The 24,321-nt window shown below is 32.5% G+C and overlaps 1 protein-coding gene and 1 pseudogene across 4 annotated transcripts in view; one reads left to right on the forward strand and one right to left on the reverse strand.

The window, feature by feature from the left end:
- The window catches only part of PHTF2 (putative homeodomain transcription factor 2), a 119,547-nt gene that overhangs the window by 13,573 nt on the left and 81,653 nt on the right, over positions 1-24,321 (reverse strand). For 3 of the 4 annotated variants that reach the window (XM_039849009.1, XM_039849011.1, XM_039849010.1), the window contains 6 exons: positions 23,680-23,845; positions 22,584-22,748; positions 14,243-14,429; positions 12,652-12,807; positions 8,319-8,537; positions 849-977 (listed from right to left, as the gene is read on the reverse strand). In XM_039849009.1, the coding sequence (XP_039704943.1) occupies positions 849-977; positions 8,319-8,537; positions 12,652-12,807; positions 14,243-14,429; positions 22,584-22,748; positions 23,680-23,845 (1,022 nt within the window). The remainder of the gene's footprint in view (positions 1-848; positions 978-8,318; positions 8,538-12,651; positions 12,808-14,242; positions 14,430-22,583; positions 22,749-23,679; positions 23,846-24,321) is intronic. The other variant, XM_039849012.1, reaches the window with a different exon arrangement.
- LOC120592087 (uncharacterized) lies at positions 17,601-17,719 on the forward strand (annotated as a pseudogene).

Raw genomic sequence — 24,321 nt, forward strand, 5'->3', positions numbered from 1 at the left:
GAGAGGTACATTAAATATCATCTAGCTAACTTTTTATCATCATTACACATTATGATCTGCTAGTTCACAGACAGTCAAGGTGTAGGGAACCAACTAGATTCAAGTCTCTAGAGACTCCTTGTGGATAGCTTTTCATTGCTCACACTGAAATACGTAAGAGAAAGTAGATAAATTTCTAGACCCAGTTATTTTAATTTCTCTCCTACATAAAGTGTGTACAACAGTTCTAGCATAACAATAAACAAGAAATTTAGAACTGCAAGTTAAATCATGACTAGTTGTCCAGAAGAATCAGATAAAATTTAAAAAGTAGCAATAATTTGAGAAAAGAAACAATTTAATAGAAACTGAAATTAAAATCCATAGTATTTGTACTCTACTTCAAACTACTCAAGATATTTACCATTAGCTGCATTATTTCTATACATTTAACTAGATAAGCACATATCAATACAAATTTTCCAATTTGAATTTTTTAATGTTTTGAGTACTAATAAATAAATGAACCACAAAGAATGATAAAAATAAATCTTCATAAAACTTGTATATATCTATCCAGCAGCTCAATTTGATCCACTGAAAGCAAAAGAAAGAATAACATAAAAGAAATTTTTAGATTGTATCTATTCTTGTTCACAAGAATGAAAACACTAAAAGATGAGAGTGGTATGCTGACAAATCATTGTTTAAATCATCGACAGAGTACATACAATGAATTTTATTTTTCATATTGAAGAAATGAGGTGAGCAGGTTATAAAAATATAACACTCCAGTAAATAATTACTATATTAATTATTTAATAATCAGTCTTTTCTTTGAAATAAAATAATAAAATTTAAAAACTTACTCTGTTCATTATCATTCCACTGATTTCAAGTACAGACATATCTGCTTTCTTGCAGTCATTACCTTCCCAAACTATCGCACTTATTTTTTCTAATCCTGGGTGGGAACTATGGAGCCAGGGTAAATGACTCTATAAAAAATAAACAAAAATTGGTGAATGTTTATCACATTTCATAAATAAAACATACACATGTATATACATAGATATACACAAATTTAACTAAAAAACAGAAATTGATGAATGCATTTATATTTTATAAGTATATATTTATATATCTGTGCACAGCTATATCTGTACCTATACACACCCAATTTCAATGACACTAAAATTCTATCTTAAAATTAGCTAGCATATATATTGAACAGTGACATAACATATTACAGTTATAAAAATGTGCAAATTAAGAACTTTCTTTAACAAATATCAGGCAACATATGGTTCAAAAATACTTTAAAATGTGTCAGCAAAAGCACTTACTTGTCAACCTGTCTACATGGCTACTGATATACTAATGATCAAAGACAAATGGATATCAAATTATTCGTATTACCAATTGTCCAATTTATGATCATTCAATACAGAAAATTATGAGCTGAGATTTGAACCTCTTTGAAAGACTAAAGAGTGATACAATCTCATCCTGAAAGAGACTCCTCCTCATATACCTATCCTTAATTTTTGACTTAGTTACATTTCTGATATTTTAATGTAGCATTTCTCCAAAGGATTTAATTTTTTTTCTTAGATCAAATATTGCAAACTGAAGCACACAGAACTAGAAGTACTCTCTCAAGTAATATAAAGTATTTCTCACTGTTTCAGAGAATAAAAAAGGCAAAAAAGAAAAACTGAAAGCTCTAATACAAAGGATCAGATGCTTAAGTTTGTTTTAGGTCTATAATTAAAAAAATAAAACTTCAAAATAGTATATTAAGGGTTAAAGATGGCAACAAAATTAGAACAGTAACCTTTACATTATCAATATTGAAATGAATACTAAAGGGTTAGACCCAGAACAGAATGAATTTGTTTGTTGACATTATAGTATTTCTAACTTATTTTTATAACACACTTCATTAAAATAACTTTTAACAATGTACAGAATAATCTACCCCAGTTATATTTATTCGCTGGAGGACAAAATGTGATTAAAATATAGTAAACTTAAGGAATATATTTTCCCCTATGGGGAATAAAATTGCATTGACTCATTTCATTAAAGGTATAAAATGATAATTCAGTAATATGCTAGAAACAGATAAAGAAAATTATTCTGACCTCATATATTAATTTTTTAATGTAAAGCTATTTATACCATGTTTATTATAAACAAAATAAAAACTGATGTATAAGTATAGGCAAAGCATAATGCCAGTAGTCATGTGATTGACAAAGCTCTTTTACATTTAATTATTTATGAAAGGTTTCCTCTAAAAATTTATCTTACCCAAAGATACAGTATTTTAATATACAACAAATTTCATGGTATATATTTCGCTACTAGAGAGCCTTAAGAGCTATAAGATACTGGTTATTAACTATCCACCTAATTTCCCAAATAATGTTTCATAATTTATCTTCAAATAAAATATTCGGGTTTGGGACAGAAATGATTTGCATCAAAATTTGTATCAAACTTTCCCTGGAAGTTTAATTATTATAAAACAATGAAACTAAAAAGCTAGGAAGGAACAAGTGGGAAAAGCTGAATGGAAAGTGTTAAGCCTGAGAGGCAACAGATTTCAACCACAGATTTACAGGCTGCTGCTTCTTTTATTTTAACACTCAGTCTGTAATAGTGGATTAAAGGTTTTTCAATTACACGAAGCAAGGCATATCAATACCACGAAGGTCCATTGAGAGACAGAAACAGGAAATCAAGAAGTTCCTCACTTTCCTTCCGAAAGCACTCATTTTGCCCAGCTACTTTCACAGTTACTCTAACTAGAATTTGAAACCATTTTCCTATTTCTAGAAAGTCAAAAGACAAGAGATAAGAGAGCAACTAGCAACATGTAAATTTAAAAAGAATTAATTGAAAGAACCCTATACCTGTGTGTCAAATGTATGTATTCTGAAAAAGTCTTGTTAAAACATGCACATACTGCCTAATCGTATGGAGAGCAGCATTACATCAAACACTTTCTTAAAAGGCCTCCGGGAAAACATCAGAACAAATAACTCCATTTTATTTTACAGCATAGATTCTTCTTAGTATGTTTTTCAAACTAAAATTTAGAACTCTTTTAATGATTGTTCTTTATCCTCATTCACAATCTCAACTGCTTCTCTCCTGTTCATTCAAAACTGCCTTAAAACGATAACACTTAAGTAGTGGCAGGTTTTATCTCAAATGAATTCACCATGACAATTAATTGCTTTACTGGAGTTCCTACCTGTGGGAACTGTATACATTAAAATCTGGCTTTACCTACTAAAAGATGATTTTCACTTGAATATAGCTTTATATTTTATTATATACTCAGCCATGACTAGAGGAGGAAAATTTTCTTCTGTATAAATGTTTCAGCTACTAATTACAAAGAAAATAAAACAAAACTACAAATTTGGTAATATCTTGACTAGGATACACTAATTCAAATGCTAGTGTTTCTTCATGAAGAGGGATTTTGCAGTTTTTATGGCAGGCAGAAAAGCCTCCAAACCTAATACAGACCTTAGTCAAACATGAAATAAACTGGTAGCTTTTCATTAAAGCAAGTTAATTTCCATTACATGGCTACTAGTAAAACTGGAAACTTGAGCTTATTTTTTAGAAGTCTGAGAATAAGAAATGTGTGGAAAATCAAGTCTTTCATCCAAAGCAAAACAAATAGAAACCTAGGATACTACAGTTAGATATGCAGAGTAGAATATTAAAAAATTTCATATTAACCAAAAAAAGGAGCAAAATGGTGTGATAGATTTAGGGCCAATTTATTCTGTATACCAGTCATTAAAAACAATTTTTAAACATTTAAGAAAAGCCTAATCGGCATGTTTTTAAAAATATTATTTCATTTCATTCATTCACTCAACTTATATTTATTTACTAAACACCTACCATGTACCAGGCACTGTATGACACAACAAGGAACAAAAGAACACATGGTCCCTGCTTCCATGCTGCTTGTGGTATCGCTGGGAAACAGCTCACAAGCATTTTCCTAAACCTCTATTCCAGTTGTTACTTCAGTGACTTAGGTGAATATGCAAATGACTGTATATTCTCATGGATTGATTGTTCATTGCTTTTTTCACTTCTTAAATTCCAAGGACCTTTGACTGTTCCCATTGCCATACTCTGAACCTTGTCACCACACAGAATGGCTCTACTTCTGAAATGAGTCTTCAACCAAAACCTCTCATCTTACCAGGTCTCTCAAACCTTCAATTTTAAAACAGTTGTTTCCTTGAATACATCTGTCCCTTCTTGGTTTTGTTTCCTTCTCAATCTACCAAGTCTAGACTCTCAACATATCCATCATTTCAATCAGTCTATCATCCCCTCTCCTGTCTCTTGAATAGCAACTATTTATTGAGCACCCATGCTGTGTGACTTTGAGTGTATTACTTAATCCTGAACTTCAATCTTCTCATTTATAAAATAAAAAATAAATCACTGTCATAGGTTTTGAGGATTACAGGAGATAATGCATCTAGACTACTTTGCATAGTGCCTGGCATATAGTATATGCCTATTAAATGTTTGCTATTAGTACGATTATTACAACTATATTCCAGAGACTATTACACGACTGTGTGGAATGGGCAACTACAAATTCATGGTTTCAGATTCCAGTTGGACCCTCAACAATGTGACAGTGTGACTCTTAATGTGTTAATTGGCTTGAATACATGCACATACATACTGTCTCCACTATCTCTATTTCCCACAAATGATAACTTCAAGCCTTCACCATCATCCACAAGTCCTCTATCCTATCATCTCACTTCTTACTGTTAATAGACCTCTGACCTCCTGCACTCACAGAATATAGATCAGGCAGTAACTCTCTCATCGTCTTACTTGGTTCATTCACTCTTCCTCCTACTCCTCTTTTAACAGAAGATGTGTTCCTCTTCCTATCAAAGGCCAATTAAGCTAATTATGCTTCCCCTCCAAAATCCTAAGAAACGTCATTCAATTTTTTCTCTTGTACCTCTTCAATTCTTCCCTACTGGTTTTCTTCTATGTACGTATGTGCTCAAATATTTCACATCTTGGGGAGGGGAGCACCAAAACATTCCTTCAGCTCTACTTCCCCATCTACTACTTCATTTTTTCCACTTTCATGGCCATGCTTCTTAAACCTCATTCCTCATTCTCACTCATCAACCCCCTGTAGCAAAGCTTCTTTCCCCTGACACTTTTCCTATAGCTGAAACCAAAACTAATGGATATACTTTATAAATGAAACATTTCAGAGAATACACTTGGCTTTATCATATTTTATCTTCCTCCCTTATTTGCTCCAGATATTTTATTTTTTGCTCCAGATATTTTAATTAAAAATATTACAGGCAAAATTGAAACTCACTCTGTATCATTCCTTGCTCTTAGCTCCTTCTTTTATTCCCCAGATTATCCTAAATTTGGTGTTTTTATTATTCCCTTGCATGTTTTTATACTCTTACTGTATATGCTCTTATTCATAAACAATACATAATACAGTCCTACATATTTTAAAACTTTATATAAATGGTATGTTGTACATATACTTCTCCAACTTATTTTTCATTCAAAATTATATTCACAAGGTTTATTCCTTTTGATATATGAAGTTGAGTTCACTGAATTTCACTGCTATATATTATTATATGTCATGATTGATTAATTCTATCATTTGGTATATTATTTTAAATTTTTCACTATCATGGAATATCATGCAATATCACACATATAAAAATTATTTTTACATGTCTCCTCGTACCCATCTTCTAATGTTTCCTTGAATGAGATGGAAAAAGTCCTAGGGTATGCAGACCTTCAATTTTCAATATAATGACTAACTGCTCTCCAAAGCAGTTGTACAAATTCATAGTAACATCAGCATTGAATAAAAGTTCTTTCTTCACATTCTTGCCAACATTGAAATTTATCAGATTAAAAAATTTTAAGATATTCAAATTTGTCGATTCCCTCATTTTTGATATTTGTGCTTTTTTGTATCATATTTAAAAAGTTCTTATATGTGAAATAACAGAGATTTTTCTCTATATTTTCTCCTAATTATTTTAAATATTTTAAAGTTTTAAATATTTTAAAGTTTTACTTCTTCACATTTAGGAATAACCTGGAATAAATTTTTAGGTATGGATAACGATTTGACCCACAATCACATACTGAATAGTCCATCCTTTTCCCACTGATCTGTAATGCTGCTTATGTCATATATTAAGGATCCATATAAGCATGTATCTATTTCTGAGTTTTCTATTCTGACCCATTGGTCTATATGTTTATATATAGTCTTAGTCTGTTTGGGGCCGCTGTAACAAAATACCATAGACTGGATGGCTTAGAAACACTAGAAATCTATTTTTTTCACAGTTCTAGAGACTGTGAAGTCCAAGATCAAGGTGTCAACAGGTTCAGTGTCTGGTGATCCCACTTCCTGGTTCATAGACTGTCCTCTTTTTGCTGTAACTTCACATGGCGGAAGGAGGATGAGAGCTCTCTTGCGCCATTTTTATAGAGGCACTAATCTTATTTATCAGGGTTCTACCCTCATGACTTAATCATCTCTCAAAGGCCCCATCTCCAAATACTATCATATTGGGGATTAGATTTTAACATACATACTTTGGTGGAGACGCAACAATTCAGTCTGTAGTATACACCTATACCATACTGTTGTGCGATTCTCAGAGAGACAGGACAACGAGGATCTAAGCAGGACGCAGCATTTATTGATGCCGGCACTGGCTCAGTGGATTCTTATCTAAAGGCTGAGCCCTGATTCTAACATAACAGGCAGTTTTATACAGTCTTGTCATTCCTACGTAGCTACAGATATAAAGAAGAACACTGATTGGTTGGCAAGCTGTGAGAAAACCAACATCAGCTGGAGAGTCCTAGAGGTGGGGGAGGTAGCTGGGAGAAAAGTGATGTTAGCTGGAGAGTCTTTGGAGCGGGTAGGCAGTCAGGAATGAACCTGTTCGAGCAAGAAATGGCCAGGCAGGGTCAGGCTGTCACAATACTATCTTAATTATTATACCTTTAAAGTAAACTTTTATACCTAGTAGAGAAAGTCCCCGGTAGTTCTTCAAAATTGTTTTCACTACTGGCATCTTGATCTTTAGTGTGAAATTTAAATCATTCTAAGTCCAACTGAAAACAGTCAGACAAACAAACATAGCGGTAGGATTTTGATAGAAAAAGCAACGATAATGAGTATCTCTGTTTTGTTCTTGCCTATAATAAAAATGCTCCTAAATTTCATCCTTAAATATGTAGGTTTTTAGAAGATTCTTTGACAATTACCTTTTTTTTTCAGATTAAGGAAGGTCCCTTCTATCTCTAGTTTTCTAAGAGTATGCTTGTTGGTTTTATTATTAGGATTGTGTGAGGACTTGGATAAGAGAGAGATGAAAGTGGGGAACAGTGGGGTTTTTAAATGACCACCAGGTTTCTGGAAAGTGAGCAGATGGATGGAGATGTCATTTACCAAGATTCTGAATGCCATAAGAAAAACAGATTTATGAGGGAAGATGGTATGTTTGGTTAAATCTCGGGTACTGGAGAGACACACAAATGAAGATATCCTATAGACCTGTGTTGTCCAATATGGCACACCATACTCACTTGAAAGTGGCTAGTCCAAATGAGATGTGCTGAGTGTTCAGAATAGATATGGAAGACTTAGTATAAAAAAAAGTAAAGTATTTCATTAATATTTTTCTATTAGTTGAAGTGATAATATCAAAAAAATTTTTTTGAAGTGGTAATATTTTGAATATACTGAGTTACATAAAACATATTACAATTAATTTCACCTTTTAAAATGTTTTTAATGAGGCTATCAGAAAATTTTAAATTACACATGCGACTCATTATATTTCTATTGGATAGCCCTACTACTGGGAGATACAAATCTGATATTCATAAAATGAAGATTTGTGAATTATAATCTTATAGCTGGAGTTAAGGACACATGTGCAGATGAATCTGACCATGAAGTATGTTGAGTGAGAAAAAGACTATTGCCCTAAAACAAAATTTGACTTTACAAAACTCCAATTACCAACAATTTCTCAGGAACATGTTTGCAAGGTGAGAGACATAACTGTAACATAAATACTGAGATTCTATGTTCCAATGAAGCCAGACTATAGCTCACATTAAAAAAAATTACAGGAATATTATTTTAATTTCATGTAAGCTTTTTCTTCACCTCTGTAAAATCTGTACATACATTCAAAGGAGCTGGACTGAGAGCCCCACATAATCCAAGACTGTAAACCAACCTGATGAAAAGGATCGTCTCTATATTCTTTTTTCACACATGGATTAATCTGAGGATTTTCCACATCTGTCTCACTGGTACAAGATGATCGGCATTCTGCACAATGTAACAAGTCTTCCCATAAGACATCTTCTGTTTCAGATTCTGGCCTTGTGCTCTCAGAATCCTGTCTGGAACTTGAACAGCGAGAGCTGCAACTAGTACCCGATTTAGGGGCATCCTGAAATCAAGATATTCTTTGACATTAATACAATTTTATGTACCCTTTCCATCTCAAAGGGTTCTATTAGAACGATATACTGCTGCTTTTTACTAAAACAACAAATACACTGTCAAATGACAGTGAAATAGCAAAACATTAAAAATTCATATCAGTCTTTAAGGAGTAACAAAATTTCCTCATATCGAAATTTATTTTATTTCACATTTCAGCTCAAGTGTTATTTTGTATGCAAAAACTGTGCATGTTTTCACTTAAACTTCACATAAAGTTCAGAAATCAGGCAGGCAGAGATTAGCCTAAATTCATATGGACTGCACAGTCAGTGAGTATTAACCCACTTTAATTGATGTGTTCAAAGGAGTTTTTTTTACTTAGTCTTTTTTAAGCAACAATAGATTTCATGTGTCTACTGTTTTTGTTTCTCAAACAGAAGTTCAATAAATTGACATAAAATTCACAAATAACCTATACCAAGAAGATAATTTGTCAATTCATGTTTCTGAGATAACCTATGGTAAAAAAGTGAAAAACTAAAAGGCACAAGTTAAATAATTTCTAATAAATTTACTTTTTTCCTAGGACTTTTTAATATACAAAACAAATAATTCTGAGTAAAATTTTAATTTAAATAAATGCAAAATAACTTACTGAATAAAGAATGGTAACAGCCATCCTTATAACAAACTATGCTGAAATTTTTAGATTTGTTTTTTAGCTTTCTTATCACTAAGATTTGTCAATCTACCTTTAAATGTTTTATAATCACCCCTTTCCTCTTTCCCTTGCTACCACCAGAGTTCAGACTTTTATCATTCACACTTGTTGCTATAAGAGTGTCCTAAATTACTACTATGTAAAAGGCTTTTTCTCTTTCAAGGTTAACCTTCTCAAAGTACAGCTGTCCTTTCACTCCTCTGACCAAAATCCTTCTGTAGCTTTCTACTGCTCTCCCAGATAAAGTTCAACTTCCTTCATCTATCAATGCTTGTCTTCAAATATGCTACTTTTGTACCTTGTTTTCCACTTCTCCATACCATGACCTTCTCCTCCAGTGACAAGGCTACTCCCTAGCCCTAAACACAGCTTGTTCTTTGCCACCTCAGCCTCTGATTATGTTCCTATCTCTTATTAACAATCCTACTCTCCTTTAAAGCCTACTCAACAAAGTGTCAGGAAATTACCATCTCTACCACTTTCTAGCTGGCTTACCTTGTTTCTGAACCTTAATTTAGTCATTTATCAATGGGGGAATAAAACTACCTAAAGAGATACTGAAAATTAAATAAGCACTATAGTTTTTAATGCAAACCTGTACAAAGTGGGGTCTTAACCCTTCTATTTAGAGTGAATACTTGTCCCTGACGTGAGTTATTATTTATATTTATTTGACAATAAATTTTGCTTTGCTATCCAGCATCTACGATATTGTCTGAGTGAAGTAAATGTACATGTATATCATATTCTCAAATAAATCATAACTCTCAAATATAAGTCCACAAAAGACAGAAAACCAAATATCATATACTTTTTTGCCGTCCCTAGCACAGGTAACAAAATATCTTGAATGAATGAGATATATTATTGATAATTTGTTGATATTAGAATGGGGTACCATGAATATTTAGGGTATGATAGAGTATCTGTGTGAGGAGGGTTGTTTGAGAAAGATATAAATATATTTTAAAATTGAATAGGAAATTGAATAAAGAAATAGAGAAATAAATTATAGAAAAAAGGTGAAAATTAGTCTATTTCTTTTTTACAAAAAGCACCGCAAAAACATTTCAGATTCATTAAGGTCACAAGCAAAATACTTGAAGCACAAGCAATTTTCATCACAACAGTTTTTATTAGATAGCAAGGCAAAGAATGTATTAAGCAACCAGTAGCTGTTAATTTAAAATTTTTGATAAAGCTAGCTTATTATCTATCACTAATTTCTGATGCAGACTTGCTAATCAGATACAGAAGTAACAGGATTAAAGGCTTGATGACTGTTTAACTGAAACTAATAAGTGATTTCAATGATAAGAAAATATCTATAATTCCTTATAAAAGTATTTTGCCAAATACTGATTAATAAGTGGGCCATTTTACAAATATAAAATCTAAAAATTATTGCCTATAATTGCTTACATTTCAAACAGTATTTTACCAGCAATACTTAGGGAATTAAATGGCCGCCTTGAATTTCACTACAAATTGCTGAATAAATACTAAAAATAGGAGATTTTAGAATTGAAGAAATAGCTCAGGTTAATAGCTCATTTAATTTGGTTTGCTCTGCTCATTTCAACTTTAGACAAATAGCTAAAACTGAGCATATAATCCAATTAAGAGGAGAAAAATTATTTATTTGAAGGGAAAAAGCAATATAACATGAATGCTTTGTGTCAGGCAATTATGCATCATCTTATTTAATCCTAACAATGTGATAAGGCTGTTCTCTGTCTCTTCCCATTGTACAGGCAGCAAATGAGACTCAGAGAAGTTAAATAATTTTACCAAAGTCACTTAAATAGTTTGACTCCAAGTTCACGGTTTCTTTATTATGCTTTCCACCAAATGTTAGCTTTACTAGCTGTAAAGCTAATCTACAATAGGGAATGAAAACTGAAAGATACTTGTAGAGTTAACAAAGCAGGACAGAGTGGGAAATAGGACAAGTGCTTAAAAGGAGCTATCTTCTCCAAGATACCTTCTATACCCTATATAATCAAGTTATTCTATCTTCCTAACAGGAGACTGGAAGAAATCAACCAGATATAGTAGATAGTAGAAAAAGGCAAGAAACTGGGGTAGGGGCAGAAGAAGGGAGGTTAAGTGAAAGTCTACGCACTGAATGGCAAGATCACCACCTCATCCCCCTTGGGGCTGAACACCATGGCAGCTAACAGAGTATATGGCACTCCCACGCACCAAAGACTGGATGATTCTTCCTGAAAAACTAAATTCCCCTAAAAAAGTAGATCTATAGATACTGATATCTGGGAAGCTTATAATGATGGCTGGATCCCTGAACTTGTAGTAAAGCCCACCAGTACCACCTACAAAATGTTCCCCCAAATTACTTATTTGTGCCTTACCCTTAAAGAAAGAAACATCACCAGTAATTTGAAGAGATATGGTACTATATACATAAAGATGCAAAACAACACTACAAATCTTCTTTCTCAATTCCATTAATTCAAAGGAGGTTTTGTTTTGCTTTTTTAAAATATGCTTTGAAGTCGGTTTGACTTGATAGTCAAAATTTTTGGAACTGAAATGCAGCTTTTTAAATCTTCTAAAGTCCCTCACCTTACAAATGAAGATTTTGAAGACCAGATTTTATCTTTATGTAATCATTCACACCATTAAAAGAAAGATTTAAAACAACCAATGCCGACTAGCTAATTATCAGTCTTGCTTAGCATGACATCTAAAAGATTTTAAGGAACAGCTTATTTAAAAGTTAAGAGTAGTGTATAAAAGTTAAGATTAGTTCTGCCCTTCAAGAATCTCAATAGTTGAAAACACACCTGAAAAGCAAGAAGAGCAAAAATTATGGGGTGAGAAAAGTATCTTTAAAGCAAATAATTTATTCCATAGAAAGCAGAGATCTCCTTCTACAGGAGATCCTGAATTCCTTCCAGGACCAACTGTAAATAGACTAATACTGGATCTCACAAGCATGATTATTTGGTTTAGGAAGAGGGGACAGCACAGCAAATGATGCGGGTGGACAACTTAATAACTGGTGACAGAAACATGAAAGAAGTCCCTTAGAATAACTTTGCTATAATCAAGAAGTTAGAAAGCCTTTCAAATTGTGGAAAGACTAACATAGGAGCCTACAGATTGTCTCTCCAGGATGGTCTTCTTTAAAAGTAAATAAAAAACAATATGAGTCATCAGAGATAATGCACAAAATGAGTACAAATGTGGCTATCAAGTGTGTAACACATAAATCTAAAACTGCTACTCTATAAATCCAGATCATATAACAGTAAGATATTAATATCGATGGGAAATGTTATTTCAATAATTACATTCAATTGTTGAAAGAAGTTGTAAATAAGTAATGTATAAAATAGATATGTATGTACATACGTAAGGCCAAAGTATATACCTCATTAGGGTAATGCTTCTTATAATGGTGTGACTTCCTATTCCGAAGAATGCTCTCAGAAGTCCTGTCCACATGATGGCGTAACGGGTATCCTGTTTCAGGACCTTCCTCACTGGAAACTTCATCGGAGACATTTGTTATTGTCCTTTGGGGATCCTAAATTGGGAGTACACAAAGAGGATTATTGGTAATTTCTAACTTATCTTGTAGTTTTAAAAATGCAAAAATTTAAATTATACACACATATACAAATATCTTCAAAAACCTTAAAATAATTGATTAGTATCACCTGAAAAAAAGTCTTAAATCAGTGACCATACTGGGGTTTTAATTTTAAGAGTAATTTAACAGCCATTTGTCAAATATTGTCCTATGTTTCTGTCCACAAAAGGATCTGAAATAACTTATAAGTTGAAAAATATAAAGTAGGATAAAAGCAAAACAGACACCATTTAAAAGAAACTGAGAGACCTGAGATGAACTAATTATATACACTACTTTCGCAAGGTGAAAATGTGATCAAGTATAAGACCACCACTGATCAAATAATGGCTTGAGGCCAGAAGAGGTGAACGGTAGTTGAATGTGTGCACATAACAGACAACAAACATATTTTTATTGACACTTTCATATTCCTTTCACATAACTTTAGTTTTTTAGATAATACATACTGAAAATGTGTTTGAAATCTGCATGATTGAAAACTTATTTGTTGAGTGATGACAGTGATGTGAGGCTCACATTATCAGAGAGCTTAATGCTTCAAAAATCTAAAATCAATGACTATATTTCATTGTAGCCCTATGCTATTTATTGTGTAACTACTGGTACTGAAAATACATGTACTGTAAAGTAGTAACACATACTTCATTCAAAATTAGAGAATCTTCTTTTTTAAATTTATTTTCCTCAACACAAATGTTCATGCTCACATTCCTAAATATAATAGAAGCAACATCTTTTAATTTGATCACATTTTTTTTTTACTGTAACAGCTTTTAGAGAATATTTTTAACCCCCCCCATAAAAAAAAATCAGTGAAACAAAGAGACAGAAGATATTACATAGGCTTTGTTACAACAAACCCATGGTTTCTTTATTATTTTAGAAAAGTAAACAATTATTATCTTAAATTTGTCCTCAGTAAGAATTTTTTTCAAATTAAAAACAAAACAAATGTGCTAACATCAAAGGTGATGAAGGTAGGAAAACAAGGTACTATTTTCTTATGAAGAACATGAATGGAAAATCAGTTTCCTAGTTCACTTTTCAGAATAATTCAGATATTCCATTTAAAGTAAATTCTTACACATAGGGCAAGAAAAGGTAAGGTTTAATAAGTATCAACTATAAATTATGAAGCGCTTTAACACTTTGGAAAAATTAGAGTCTTTAATTATTTCAAGAAAGTACCAAGTTATACTGGCAATCAAATTTATTCATCTATTTTATTTGATTTTCAGTTTCATCTGTGTGATTTATAAATTCTGGAGAAAACACATAGTTCAAAGGCAACTATTATATCTAAGTCACATCCCATTAGCTAATATAAAATCACACAAGCAAACTAGTTTTAACAAATCTCACTGACTTTGCTAGGAATGTTCCTCAGTGTTCCTGGGTTCCAGGTTGTCTCTTCTGGTCGGATAGTTTCACACTGAGGTTCATGGCTTTGTACTCCATCTTCACTGCTTTTAACAGTCTTTTTCCCATCGAGGGATACATAGCCATTATCAGTCTCAGTTGATTTATCAATTGAATTCTTTGCTTTCTTTGATCTAAAAAAGGAAAATATGCAGAAGCACATTACATAGATTTAATTTATTTTGGATGGATGACTGATAGAAATTATGATCTGTTAATAGTAAAATCTGGTAGTTATTTCTCAGAATTTTAATGGCTACCTTATTTTTACAACAAATAATTTACAAATATAGTATCCATTATATAAAAAAAAGGTCAATCAATGTTTTAGTTCAGCTTATTTTATAGGTTCTGAGGTCTCTGAGCAAAATCTAGGATCAAAATTTTGCCCATTTTATTATGGTTAGTGATGTATTTTTAAAGGTTTATTTTAAAAAACTATACGGTAATTATCAAGTTAATTTGCAGTTAGTGGTTTAACTTAGTTTTAATATTCTCATTTACCCAAATACTTTACCATTAGTATATATACATAAATATGTCTGATAAATTCATTTTAATATACAATGGAGACATAGGATCTTTGTTACACAAAAACATATGAAAAAAGGGAAAACCTTATACAAGGTTCTAAATAATGGAAGTTAATATAAAAACACATATAAAGAAGTAACCTTTCACCCACTGAAATACTCTGAAAAAATATTAGTAATCATATAGCTTAGAAACACCTAAAAGGCTACAACTGAGGTTCTTTATTTATAGGAATTAAAATGTTCTCAATATATAAGATACAACATAGGAAATAATACACAAGACATTTCTGCTTAGTAGGCAAATGCTTGAGGTGTTCTCTTCAGAGACTCCAGTGAGTGAAAAAATGGTTATCCAAAAGAAATGGTTAGTAGAAATATAATGTAAGTCCCACACAAAATTAAAATGTGCTCAATACAGATTAAGTCTATCATTAAACATTATTAAAAAGCAATTATGTTTAATTAATTTAAGCAAATCCCCTCGAATTTTCTCCAGAGTATCAGTTTCACAAAAAAAGAAAAATAAAACTAGTATATTGCCTACATGTAGGTCAAAAAACAAGTTTTTAAAAATGCTCCAAAAAAGTTATCTTTAACACTAACGTTACTCAGTTCTCTTAGAATTTTTTAGGACTGTGCAGGCTTAGAATTCCCCTATTCTAAATGTTCATTTTGGAAACAAAGAATCAGAAAGAAAAAGAGGTCTAACTGACTTATTCAAAGTCACACAGCCAGTTAGAAGCAAACATGGCACTAGATTACAGACCTTCTGATGAGGAGGTTAATTATGTTCTCTGTATTAGCTCCAACCGCCCACTCTTTGGGAAACTGCCTGTTAGAATTTCTTCGTAACACACATATCAAAGCCTAGAAAGTTTCTGTCTTATACTAACAAGCCCCTCCCTCCCCTTCCTGACCTTCTGCAAGGATATTGAAGGAGACAGACCATACTTCCCATAAGCTCTACAGAGCTCCAACGCTTTCTAGTCATTCAGAACACATCTCCACAGAGTTGCAAGACTCAGAAGCCCAATCTTCTGACCTTTTTCTTTCTATATGACCCTAAGAAACATGGAGAGACCAAAGGAATGAGCCATAGAACAAAGATCATTTACAAGTAGCAGAGGGAGGGAGAAAAATGGATAACAGTGGAGAGGAGAGGAGAAAGGGCAAAAACAAAATAAAAAGTGCAGAAAAACTTGAGACCTTCTCTGCTTGAGGAAGAAAGTGATAGAAACATCGGTTATCAACTATTCCTTTTCTCTCTCCCGTAAACATTGTGCAACATGTATCTGTGGGAAAAGACCAAAGGAAGTGAAGTTACTTGATATCCTGAAAATGTGAGAACTCAAAAATAAGGAATTTTCTGGAAAGGTGCATGGATATTACACTAGGCTGGTAAGGGAGGGAGGAAAAGGAGGTGAAGGAAGACTGGAAAGTTAGTAAAACCATTAATCAGACTGGATATGCAAGAGGAAAAAATTATGTGAGAAGAAAGATGGAAATCTTTGGACCTGAACACCCAGAACATCCTAAGATCAGTAGGCAGCTGAAAACAGGCCTGGAAGCCAGTATTCAAAGTGGAAAAAGTGGCTGAAAACTTGCAGAATGAAATAGAACCCAAGGGAAAAAAGATAACGGCCCAGTGAAAAGGGCTTTGAACTAGTAATAACTGATGTTTTAAGGATTATCCTTTCCTTACCAGAACAGGATAAAGACTATGTTCAGAGGAAAAAGAGTGTTACTAGCATCCATTCCATACGACACCTTTCAGCTATCTCCCATTTCCTCCCTTCCTTATCTCTGCCTTCTTCCAATCTTCTCTGAGTTGTTTCTCTCCCCACTATTTCCTCAAAGTACATGTAACACTATCAGGAGACATGAACAAAAAATTACTAAGCTACAGTAGCTATCTGGTGTTTCTCATGAACTAAATGTAGATAAGTTACAAACCAAGCTGAAATGACAAAGAAAATACTAAATATAAGTGCCACCCTCAGAGTTTATAAAGTAGCTGAAAATATAAATCATGCAGCTTGGCAGTGGTAATAACAGCACTTGCAAGAGTACTGTTGGAGAGGGACAGCAGGGGCAGCCCCTTCGAAAACAATTTTAGGGTGGGGTGCAAGGTGCAGGAGATGGGCTACATACAGAGGATTGGTTTGGGAGATGGGCTACATACAGAGGATTAATTGAATAAATAAGTATATTGAGAACAACGGGAACTTGTTTTTCAGTGACAGAGTAGAAAAATATAAATAAATATAAAGAGGAGAAAAGATAAAATGAAGCTATCATTGCAAATTCATGTGTTTATATTATATCTAGATAGATATAGAAATAAATGTAAATCTAAAGGGATACATACATACACACATACACACATTAGCTGTACCTACTGGAAAAAGCCTGGAGGTAGCAACATCCCAGTAGTAATGAGCACACCTAGCACTCAGATCTTGGTTTCTACATACTACTGTCCTTTAAGAAATAGCTGATTCCAGGGCTAAGGCAGAGGAAGTACAAGGTGAACTTGAAACATTTTGTTGTGCCAAGAGGTAAGGAAGTACTCAAAGAATGATACAGAAAAACTGCTCGAAGGGGCTCCACTGGCCAAATTTAGGACAATCTGATCATCAAAATAAATCATAGTAACAAACTAAATAAAATAGAAATCCATGAATAAATAAACAAGTGAATGATTTTCCTTAAAGTAGATGTAAACTAATAAATGCAGAAGGAATGATGGAGTTGCAAAAATCACCATTTGTCTACGGCCATGCCACCCTGAACATGCCCGATCTTATCTGATCTTGGAAGCTAAGCAGGGTCGGGCCTGGTTAGTACTTGGTTGGGAAACCACCTTAGAATACCAGGTGTTGTAGGCATTTAAAAACAAACAAGAAAACAAACTCAACCAATTGTGAAAAAAAAAAATCAACATTTGACAACCGTTATAATAATTCAGGCAAGAATCATCAATGGAAGTTAAAACTAGAAGGTAAGGTGAGATGAGAAATGACTTCTTTTGATAATATTATTTGTACCCCTACACAAGACACTTACTGATTATAAAAAGAAAAACGAAATAAAGTTACAATGGAGAAATCTGGCAGACACTATCTTAATCAAGAAACTAATGTAAATATCATTAGTAAGGGAACAAATTTACATTATTTGCCACCTGACAGAATGCAATAAGAACAATGTGTCACTTCTATGATATTTCTGCCAAAATACATAACTTCATGAAGAAACATCACACTACTAATCCAGTAGTGTTCTGCTAAATGTTAAACGACCAGCTCTCCAGGGGTAAAGAATCCTTGTTTGTAGTATTTCCTTATTTCTATGGTGTAAATAATCCCTCTCTCGCAAATCACTCGCAGCCAGATCCAGAACATCACCGGCACAAACCCAAATTAAGGGACATTCTACAAAGTGACTGTCCTAAATAGTCTTTAAAAATGTGAAGAACATGAAACTTGTTTTTACAAGTACAAACTGATTAGGGCATTCTTGGGATGTGAGCATAGAGTACTCGCTGAAAGGAGAAGTGGTAGGAGAGCTAAATTCCAATTAATGTAGGTAAAAAGGGTCTAAAACTGTGACTGCTCCAGGTGAAGTTTAGTTTTACCTCTAACTATACTATATAATTCATATTGTAATTAATAGCTGAAAATTAAAACTTCACAGAGTATTAATTTCTTCTCAAAAGTAACCAAGAATTAATTGGTAACGAGTTACCAAGAATTACTGTTTAAGTCAGTCCTCTCATTCCCTTGTTTTAGGAAGTAAAAATATTAGGGCAAGGTAGTGGGAGAGATTTATTTAAAAAAAATAAATGTTGCAAATTTCTACTTAAGACTATTTTTTAAAGAGAAGCTACTTCTATTTAAGTGAACTTTAAAACATGTACAAAAATAAACTGAAGCAAGGTATATAGCATTTTGATTTTAAAATAAACACATATATCTAAATCATCATTCCCTACCAAAAAAAGCAGAGTAGAAAGAAGTTGGTATTAGGAATTAAAGTATAGAAAGAAATGGTACACTTTAGTACTATCCACAAAATATTTATCTTTTGATGGCATTCCATGAGTCACAGGAATCTGGGCAGTGAGGTTAGTGGTATCTTGAAAACAGGAGATATACAAGTCTATACTGATTTTACCTATTCCATGATAGAAACAGTATTGCCTGCACTGGATTGTGAACAAAAAGAATTTTTTAAGAAACAATGTGCAATTTCATTGCCATGTTTGAGGCTTACAGTTTTTTAACTAGATCACCACTTTAATTTTTGGATGGCATGACCTATATAGAGTTTTCTTTAAAGTATTATGCTTGACTTTCAAATGGGATAGCTCTATGTCAAAAATACTCTTAGGAGGGAATGACCTTTAGAACTATATGTAAAAAGTCACCTTAGTTTGTTTGTGAGACAAATGATGATCTTGGCCTTTTCTGAAAAAAAATGCAAACAAATGTATACTCTACGCCATAAATAAATCATAAGACTGAACATGTTTTTCACATTAAAAACTTTAACCAAAAAGTTAACAGAACTTTTAAAGAATTCACTGGCTTATAAAACCTCAAATCTGTTGTACCAGTGTTTCTATATCAAAAACCTAATCAGGTAATCAAAGACACTTATGGTACTCTGTACTGCCATGGAAAAAAAATGTTGAAAAGTATTTGTTGTTGCTCTTGAAAATATTCAGAATTATATAAATAGATGCAACTAAAGATCATTCTTTCATTATTAAAAGACATTAGAGAGTTGCTAGGGGGGAAAGTTAACAGTAGCAGATAACTCTTGTTCTAGAACACAGTATAAAATTTCTCATTCTGCTCTCTTTTCCACAAGGTTAGGCATCAAGGGGATGGAGAGGTAAGAGAATGTAGAAAATCTCAGATACACAAAAATGACATAGGTGCCTATGTATTATCATAACTGCTATCTAGAGTTATCCATACACCTTGATTACATGCTAACATAGACCTTCAAAGACTTTTGGGCCCCTAAGTGTCCTCTATAACACATAAGTTTAAGAAGTGTGTGTCAAATTAGGTTTAGTTATGGTACCTGTAATCTTTCTAGGACCAGTCCAACTCTAAAGTATAGTGACTTTAGCGAATTTAAGGAGTTATCTACTTATGGCTATAAGTCAGTCTTTAAAAATCTAGGATATACTGGCATTTACATGGTCTTTACCCTTGTCTATGGAAGACAGGCAGCAGAGCTTCACCTAATTTATAGCTTAAATGACTGAACTATTTAAACTAAAGTCACTAAAAACCAAATTTTAATCCTTGTACCAAAAATTTCTGGTGGGTCTGCCTACTACTCTATATTATACAGTGTACTCCATTACTTGAAGAAAATCAATTTGTTAAATCTTTGACTTTAGTTAGGGTTAAAAATGGTAAATATGAAGGCAAAATGGGACAGAAAACTTTAAGGTAGATCACTAGGGCATATGAGTTAACATATGACCTGGTTTTAATCTGGTATCTGTGTCTTATGCACCAAGTCAATTTATACGTTACTTTTTCTACTCAAAAAGTATAATTCCTATTGACTGTTTTTCAGTGTTGTGACAGCAAACAAATCTTAAAGGACATGAAAGAAAACAGGATCTATCTGAATTCTGAAATAGGTATTATGCTGAAGAGATGTACAATCTAGAAGTAATTCTTCCTATTCAATATTTTTAATAGAAACTATAATTATGCTAATTTAAGACTATAATTCACTGAAATTAAAGTACTAAATCCTTAGGAAATACGGTTGATTTCTACATTATTTTAAACTGATACTTTCTTTGGCTTTGTTTTCTCTTTTACAATAATTCCTAATTTATTGTGAGAAATACTATGTATGCCTTGTTTTAGAAAGAATAGTTTCATCTTGAGAATGAAATGTACTTAGAGATGATAAATAAAGCCTTCTCAACTTATAAATACAGGTTATAAAAATAATTTTCATCCTAATAGCTAGAAAAATCAAAAAGACATCATACAAAAAGCTTAGATATTTGTGTGGTTATACATTTATTTTTCCATCAATTATGTTAATTCAAATAACTTAATGGAAGTACTCAGCTTTTCAATTTTTTATCACCAGAAATAATTTTAAGTCTCAGTTGATATTTCAGTTTAAGCCCTGACATATTAAAGCCTGAAAGAAAATAACATCAAAATTTCAGGACTCAGTTTAGAATTTCTAAAATTAACATTTTTCTTAAAATCTTTTTGTACTTAATATTTAAAAGTTTTATTCATATGCTGGCAATTCAGTCCCAGAATGAGGTAGTTGAAAACAGTGCATCTTTAAAAACATTTAGATGATAGCTATCATGATTAAAGGGAATAAATTCAAAGGGATTTAGCCATTATAATATCAGTGACTGGTAGTCAAGATCATACTACAGCCCAAAGGAAGGAAAGTGAAGTCTGAATCTCATTTGAGAAACATGGTAGACACAGTAGAATTCCAAAGGCACCAACCTACTAAGTTAGGGGCATTCTGAATACAATATCACTTCTGAGCAACCGAACCCAACAACTAAATGATTTCCCAAAAGCAAAACATATCAACTATATTATTTACAACCGTTTATCAAAAAATCTTGAGAAATGTTTAAGAAACTGACTTTGCAGTGATAAAACTGTCACATTCTCCTATTTGAAAGAGAGCTATTTATAAAAACAAAAAAAACCCCACAAAGACTAACAGAGAGATATAGACAGAATCCAATGCAATTTAAAAACCAAACAAAACGCATCTGGAGGAAGCAACTTAATGCAATGGTCCTGCAAATTATGAAAATTATGGAGAATTTCCCCCAAAATTATAATCTATGAAAATATGTCCAGGGCATAATTGCTTAATTACATAATGAATGATAAACTTTATCATAAGAGCACAATCACAAATCAATGAAACAATGATATTAGTAAAGGAGTTAACAAGTGACCAAAATAGTTATTTGCAGTATTCCTTTTCTTGATTTATTAATTTAGCAACTTTTATCAGTTATACTCAGAATTTTGATCACAGTTTTTTAACTTGTTTCAAATTTATTATATGTATATGTACACTAGTAATATAACCCTTAACTTTTTTGAATTAACTATTCGAAATAATAATACAAGATTGAGTTAGATTTAATTTATTTTTGAAGTCCGCCATAATTATATGTCCTTATCTGGTAAATCTTTAATGTGGTACAAACTATACAAAAAGCCTTATATATAAAAAACAGAATTTCATACTATGATACACATTTTCTTCTTTTAAACAATGCCTTTATGTTTTATTTCAGATAATTTTAGATAATTGAGGAAGGCTTAAATAATAAAGTCTCATACAACTCTTTATTAATATGTTATTAACATGATATACTAATAAAGCCAATTTGATCTACAGTGCTGACAAAAATAAAATAACCAATTTAATAAAGGTAAAAGAGTACTTGAGAAATCACAAAAGAAACCAAAATCAAGAAATCCTAACTAGTTATACTTTGATGGTATATATTCACGCTCAAATATAGATATATTTACACATAACCCAAAGTAAACTTTATGGTCTCTATTTCCCATTATCTATAGCATTATAATTTAAAAACAAAAAAAATAATAGGGCTGTCATATTTAAAGTCATTAATATTCATTACTGGAGACTGAAGTACCAGAAAAGGGATCTCTACGACATATAAAGCCTTGAATAAATACAAACCCTGATAAAAAGAAAGCAGCATGCCAGAGATCTCTGAAGACAGCGCCAACGCTGTAGGAGGTGCTTGTACCGAAGCTCTGAACTGCTCCCTCTTGTGAATTATCTGTGGTACTAGAACCATCTCCTTCCCTATGTACTTCCAAATGGGCTGCTTTTCTTAATTTCCTTCATTAGAAGAGATTGAGAATGGAAGGTAGCTTTAATATTTTAACAACCACTTTCTCAGTAGTATGTTCAAAATTTTGGTAAACATAAACACAGGAACTTTAATACATAATAAAATTCAGATTTACTGGATAAAAGTTAACCCAAATATAAAGTACATTTTCAAGACCAATTTCTATAAATGTCAAGGTATTGTTCCTTGCTCATACTGACAGGTCAGTTGTAAGTATAACATTGGACAGATATTTACAAAAGCATTTCTTCCCTATTTGAACACCACTTATCTGCAGATGAAGAAAGAAGAAAATTTAGGTCAAAGAGAATTATAACCTAACTGATCAGCAATGCTATTTATCTAATGTAGGTATTATCTTTTCAAAATGAAAAGGGCTTAAATCTCAACATCCCGAACTGCAAATGTCATGATCTCTTAGCAACAATATTCAAGAGGAAATGTTCCAAAAAACCTTTAAAAGAGAACTCAATTGTGCGGAGTGGCCAGTGAGAATTGCTATGTTTATTTAATCTAGGGGACAATATTAAACAGCTTCAAATAGTATTTAATAAATAGAATTTAGCTAAAATTTTTTCTTTGCTCTTGTTTTTGCCCAAGCATCTCACAAGATTTTGTAAATAGTGAGAATTATTAGCAACTTCACCTAACATATATATATTCCTTACATTGATATTAGGTGCCTCAGAAATGAGCTTCAAGAAAGAAAACAAACAAACAAAATGAAAACAAAAACAGATATGTGGTCTCAAAAAGGCCTTGAAGCAAATACAGAAACTAAATCATTTGGTAACTGATTCTGAAAACTGCTTTATTTGAAAGAGCAACTTTACAAGATCACATTTTATTCAAGTCAAGAACAATTCTGGATTCAAATTACAGAAATCTACAAAAAGATCACTTTTAAACAGACAGTACCTTCTTCTTTTACCCCCCGTACTTAAAGGAGGCTTGGGTGTTCTTGTTGAAACAATCTGACAGTGCACAGTTCCGAGGAGCAGCATCAGCCATACTGGCCCAATCACTTCCGTCAGAGGTATGTTATGTGGGCTAGAAGCGGAACAGAATAACACTATTGCGGCAACTACAAAAGGGAAAGAAAATATGTTTAATTATAGATCCGACAGTCTTCTTCTAAACTTTAAAAATCGTCTTAACACTGCTTCTTGCAAGATCATTTTTCTAAAATCAAATGAGTTTAAATGTTACTCCAGACAAGCTCTTTCAGACTATCTTATTGGTTGCCACTGGCTAACCACACTGTTCAGTAATAAATTCTTGGAACAAGACAACACTGAACAGTCTCTAAAGTACACACCTTAATACTACAATGAAAACCAGATGCATATGAATCTAAGGCCACCCTTGGTAAGATCCCAGACAATCAGCAGAACCACACTAACCTCAAGTGCACTTATTTCTTTGTTTAACAAACAAGAAAGTCTATGATAAGTAGATAATAAAGCTATAAAAAGCTTCCTTTCAACAGAGGTCTATCTACTCAGAATTAATAACATAAATTTACTTGGGCATATTTTTCAGGGAAACCACTAAACACCC

This window comes from Pteropus medius, unplaced genomic scaffold, assembly GCF_902729225.1.
Source record: "Pteropus medius unplaced genomic scaffold, Ma_sr-lr_union100, whole genome shotgun sequence".
Classification (NCBI taxonomy): domain Eukaryota; kingdom Metazoa; phylum Chordata; class Mammalia; order Chiroptera; family Pteropodidae; genus Pteropus; species Pteropus medius.